The following is a 5786-nucleotide window of genomic DNA, read 5'->3' on the forward strand; positions in this document are numbered from 1 at the left end:
AAATCATTAACGTATGAAAATGTTCATCTCCTCTCAAATATCATAAATCGTAATGTGAGGAAAATCATGAGGTCCTCAGGTCGTGTCACCGCACCAGGTCTGCCTACTCAGAGTTCGGCACCTTTAGTCCCCTCATGATTAAGCTCACCTGCATCACACACGCCTATTGAGTCTAAAGATTCAATACATCTGTACCAGGAATAACAAGTACATACACATGGCACACAGCAGTGAAAAATACCATACTCAACATATCTTTCATGAACTTTAAAATCTTAATATAAACTGGTCATATGCAATCGTGACGTGTCAAAAACAGCTCATCGTTAATCAGTGTTCATCATTCATCATTCATATTCGTCATTTATCGTTCATCATTCATAATTTATCAATTATCATTTAGCGAATTCAGTTAATTAGAGGTGACTGTCGTACATCATTCATCATTTACGATGGATCCATCATACATAGAACTGCGGTACCTGGCGACTGTCGGACATCAGTGACAGGATCACCCATCCACTGTGCCTAAGCCTCATCATCAGCATTTACATATACGTCTTAAAAATTTATATATACTTCGATAACCACAACTAATTCTCATCATTTAAAACATCATCATTTTCATCACTTATAAAAATCATGAATAAATGCAATTTTTCTTAAATCCAAGCATGCGACGTATATCTTCATAAAATCTTAAAATCGTGATAATGATGCATAAACATTTAAAATATCATAAATTTGTGCTCAGGGTGCTGTTAGGACCAAAATCTCACCCCCGGGTGCAAAATGACCATTTTTGCCCCGGAAACCCAAAAATTTCTGTTTTGCCCCTAGAAGAAAAATTTCACATTTTTGACATATTCTTAATTCCATTGAGTCTAAAATGTCCCAAATAATTATTTAAGCCTACATGAATTTTCTCATATTTTTATTTGGCTTAATCGATGACTTTTAACTTAATATTTAAATATAACATATTAATGCGTTTTAATCCCGAATTAAACCAACCCTTAGCAAAAAATTCCCAAATTTAAAATTTAGACTTCTAATAATTATTTGAGCTTAAATATAATTTTTCATAATTTTATTAAACTTAAATCTAGGCGTTTCAATTAATTTTTTAATTAACGTTTCGTGCGGCGATTAAATTTCGGATAAATCCAAAACTCATTATTTTGATCCGAAGCTTACCAAACTCCTAAAAATGTCCCAAAACATATTTAAAAGCATCCCTAGACGTAAACTCGAGCCAAATTCAAAATTTAACCGAATTGTTTTAAAACTTGGACCTGGGTCCCGGTTTTAACCCGAATCGAACCGAAACTTAACCAAAAATTTCTAAACTTTTTATCACACCTTAAAAACAGCTAAAAGACCCTAAAACCATCAAGACTCAGCCCTTAAACCTTTCTGAACAGACCCCGAAGGCTGCTGCAAAATTCTGCAAGTTGCCGATCAAAAATCCTAGTTGTCTCGTCTTCCTCTTCTTCGATCCTAGCCTACAACAGGAAACGAGTACCTGATGCCTGATGCAGTCTCTTCCAGAATGCTGACGTGAACCTCGGATCCCTGTCTGACACGATGGACACTGGAATCCCATGCAGTCTCACTATCTCTCTAATATACAGCTCTGCGTACTGAGTCATGGTGAAAGTCTTCCTGATCGGTAAAAAGTGTGCTGATTTAGTGAGATGATCAACTATCACCCAAATGACATTATATCCTCTAGTCGTCCTCGGAAGCCATGTCACAAAATCCATGGTAATGTTATCTCATTTCCACTCGGGAATAGGGAGTGGTCTCAGCTTCCCTGCAGGTCTCTGATGCTTTGTCTTGACCTGCTGACACGTCAAACACTCAGAGACAAAACGCAGAATATCTCTCTTCATACCTGACCACCAATACAGAGTCTGTAGTTCCTTATACATCTTCGTACTCCTTGGATGAATAGAGTACAAGGTGCTATGGGCCTCACTCATGATATCTGCTCTCAGGGAATCACTGCTAGGAACCCACAGTCGGTCACGATATCTGACTATGCCGTCCTCAATTGTATACAACCTCAAGCCCTTAGACTCATTCCTCTGTCTCCACTTCTGTAACTGCTCATCAGAAGTTTGTCTTGCTTGGATCCTGTCCCTCAGTATCGAATGTACTGTCAGGGTAGAAAGACTAGGGGCACCGCCCCTGGCATAAACTTCAAGCTCAAACCGCTGAATCTATGCCTACAACGGTCTCTGTACCGACAATTGAGTGATCACTGCATTCTTCTTTCTTAGGGCATCTGTAACCACATTAGCCTTACCCGGGTGGTAGCTATTGTCGCAGTCATAATCCTTCACCAATTCCAACCATCTCCTCTGTCTCATGCTCAGTTCCTTCTGCGTGAAGAAGTACTTCAGGCTCTTGTGATCAGTGAAAATCTTGCACTTCTCCCCATACAGATAATGCCTCCATATCTTCAGGGCAAAAACCACTGCTGCTAGCTCGAGGTCATGAGTCGGATAATTATTCTCATGTACCTTCAACTGTCTGGACGCGTAGGCTATAACTCTGTCATTCTACATCAGAACCGCGCCCAAACCGAGTTCCGAAGCATCTGTATAAACCACAAACTCTCCTTGCCCCGATTGCATAGCTAGAACTGGTGTTGTGGTCAACGCCTGCTTCAGCCTGTCAAAACTCTCATGGAACTCTGATCCCCAAACGAATTTGGCATTCTTTTTTGCCAAGACGGTCATAGGCATCGCAATAGAAGAGAAACCCTGAATAAAATTTCGGTAGTACCCAGCCAAACCCAAGAAACTGTGGATCTCTGTCACGTTTTTAGGTCCCTGGCCAATTTCGGACTGTCTCAACCTTAATGGGATCCATCTCGGGATATGATGTGGCCCAAGAATGCCACTCTGTCTAGCCAGAACTCGCACTTACTGAACTTGGCATACAGCCGTCTATCCTGTAAAGTCTGCAGTACGGTCCTCAGATGCTGACTGTGCTCCTCTCCGCTCTTCGAATAGATCAAGATTTCATCTATGAAAACGAAGATAAACTGATCCAAATACAATTGGAACACGCGATTCATGAGATCCATGAAGATTGCTGACATGTTCGTCAATCCGAAGTGAATCACCATAAACTCATAGTGCCCATAATGCGTCGTGAAAGCCGTCTTATGCACGTCAGGCTCTCTCACTCTCAGCTGGTGGTATCCTGATCTGAGATCTATCTTTGAGAACACTAATGCTCCCTGAAGCTGATCACATAGATCCTCCATCCTGGGCAGTGGATACTTGTTCTTGACCGTGACCTTGTTTAGCTGCCTGTAGTCAATGCAAAGCCGCATGCTGCCATCCTTCTTCTTAAAAAACAGTACTGGTGCGCACCATGGAGAAAAGCTCGGGCGAATGAAACCCTTATCTTGCAACTCCTGTAACTGATCCTTCAGCTCTTTCATCTCTACAGGTGCTAGACGATAGGGTGCCTTAGAAATAGACACGGTACCCGGCATAAGCTCGATAGAAAAGTCCACCTCTCTGTCTGGTGGAATGCCTGAAACATCGTCAGAGAAAACACTGGGTAAGTCTCTAACCACTTCGACCTCCTCTAGACTCCGACTAACTGGCTCGGTCACTGTCAGGATAATGGCCAAAAATTCCTGGCAGCCTCTCTTCATGAGCTTCCTCGTACAGATGCAAGAAATGATATGCGGCATCTGCTGATGTCTGGCTGCCTCAAATATAAACGGCTTACCGCTGGGCGGTCGGACAGATACTGACCTCCGCCGAAATTCTATTACAGCACTGTTCGAAAAAAGCCAGTCCATGCCCAAAATAATGTCGAACTCCAGCAACGGTAGCACAATCAGGTCTGCTTGCACCGCATTTTTCCGTAACCGAAGCTCCAATCTCTTCACTATTTACGATGTAAACATCTGATCTCCGGACAAAATCGAAACTCTGAATCCCAAATACATAGCCGCTGGTAGATCCCTAGTCGCTTGACAAAAGATTCAGATATAAGCGAATGTATAGCTCCGGAGTCTAGAAATGCATACGTGGCTACATCTGAAATATATATCCTTCATGCGACAAAACATACCATCAAATCTGATCGCGTTGAAACTTAAGAAATTTTCCACCAACAATTATCCCAAAATCTTCGAAAAATTACTGATTTATTTCTAGTACCCAATCAAAAATCTCGAATTTTACCTCAAAAATTTCGGAAATTTTAATTTGGCCCTTAAAGTTTCGAATTCTTTATAATTTGGCTCTACAATTTTCGAAAATCTCATTTTCGTCCAAAAAAAAGTTCGAATTTAGCCTAATTAAACCATTAAATTCTCAAAAATTAATAATTTGATCCCTTAAATTCGAAAAATTCTAAAACAACCCTTAAAATTTTGATTTGGCAAATAAGTCCCATACTTTTTGTTATTGCAATATGGTCCTTAAAACCCTTAATCAATTCAATTCAATCCTTAGGTCCAACTATTTATAACATGCAACCTAATTTATTATAGGTTCTCAATCCTAAAATAATTCCCATAACAATCATATAACCCATGCAATCAAGGCGGTAAATTAGAATTCTTAAACATAAAGGTTACCGGTTATCAATGTAGAGTCTGGCTCCATTCTGCCTCCTCTGCATGCGTCACATAGGCCCTGCCAGTCTAGAGGCCCTTGTTCCTGGGGCAATCAATGGCCTTGTGACCCTCGTCCTGGCATATGAAGCATCGGAAGGTTCCCCACATACACTTGCCGAAGTGGAACCAGTAGCACTGCTTGCAGGGCTGCCTTTCTGTCGCCTTAGGAGCCCCTGGTGCCTGCGGTGGCCTCTGTTGTCCAGGCCTTTGAAACTGTCCCTGGGGATTCTACTTCCCCTGATGCCTCGGCAGCCCGGTGAACTGCCTCTTCTGCGGCTGTCAAATAGGCTGGGCCTGATGCCTCTTCCACTGCATCTCGACGTCGATATCCCGGAGGGCCTGTTTCGCCTGAAAAGCACAAGCGGTGGCCTCATCATCATAACTCACCGGTCTCATCAGCATCACATCCCGACGCAAAGTGGGTCTGAGGCCATCCATGAAGTGCCTCAACTTCTGGACGGCATCCCTCGCAATAAGGGGCACAAAGTGATAGACCCTTTCGAACTTCCTGATGAGCTCTGCCACAGACAAGTCCTCCTGTCGGAGACTCATAAACTCTCTCGTCCGGCGACCCCTGACCTCCACTGGAAAGTACTTGTTATAGAACAGGTCTTTGAATTGGTCCCAAGTGAGGGTAGCCAAATTCACTGCGTGCGCTGCTCCTTCCCACCGCAAGGATGCGTCGTCTCTCAGCATATACGTCGCGCACCTGACCCGGTCTTTGTCTCTCATATCCAAATACTGAAAGTGTATATCCAATGACCGTATCCAACCCTCCACCAAAAAAGGATCGGTAGCACCCCCGAACTCCTTCGGGTTGAGCCGTCTGAACTGCTCGTATATGTCCGTCTGTGGTCTCGGAGCCTGCTGCGCTTGCTCCATAAGTATAGCAATACCCTCAAGTACAATGGTAGCTGCGTCTCCTGGCGGTGTTGGTGGAGGTGGGCCTTTGCCGCCTCCAGGAGAATCATACTAATGATCTGTACTTGGAGCGCGTCTGGGAGGCATGATATATGAATACAGTCCAAATTCAAAACGTAACCCATCTTGCAATTTAATCTATTTTTTTTAAAACGCTTAATCCTTAAATCATGTAAGCAGCTAAACATGTACTGAAAATCGCTGTAAAACA

The 5786-nt window shown here is 42.8% G+C and overlaps 1 protein-coding gene across 1 annotated transcript; it reads right to left on the minus strand.

Annotated features, from left to right (window-relative positions):
* Positions 1-4933: 4933 nt before the first annotated feature.
* On the minus strand, positions 4934-5536 carry LOC140981639 (uncharacterized). The gene has a single exon (XM_073448061.1). It carries the CDS (start codon positions 5534-5536, stop codon positions 4934-4936), a length of 603 nt encoding a protein of 200 aa, XP_073304162.1.
* Between the last annotated feature and the right edge of the window lie 250 nt (positions 5537-5786).

The sequence above is a fragment of the Primulina huaijiensis genome, chromosome 7 (assembly GCF_012295235.1).
Source record: "Primulina huaijiensis isolate GDHJ02 chromosome 7, ASM1229523v2, whole genome shotgun sequence".
NCBI lineage: Eukaryota > Viridiplantae > Streptophyta > Magnoliopsida > Lamiales > Gesneriaceae > Primulina > Primulina huaijiensis.

What these genes read in the sequence shown, in the direction of transcription:
- LOC140981639 (XM_073448061.1), bottom strand. Translation starts at nt 5,536, where the DNA reads ATGGAGCAAGCGCAGCAGGCTCCGAGACCACAGACGGACATATACGAG.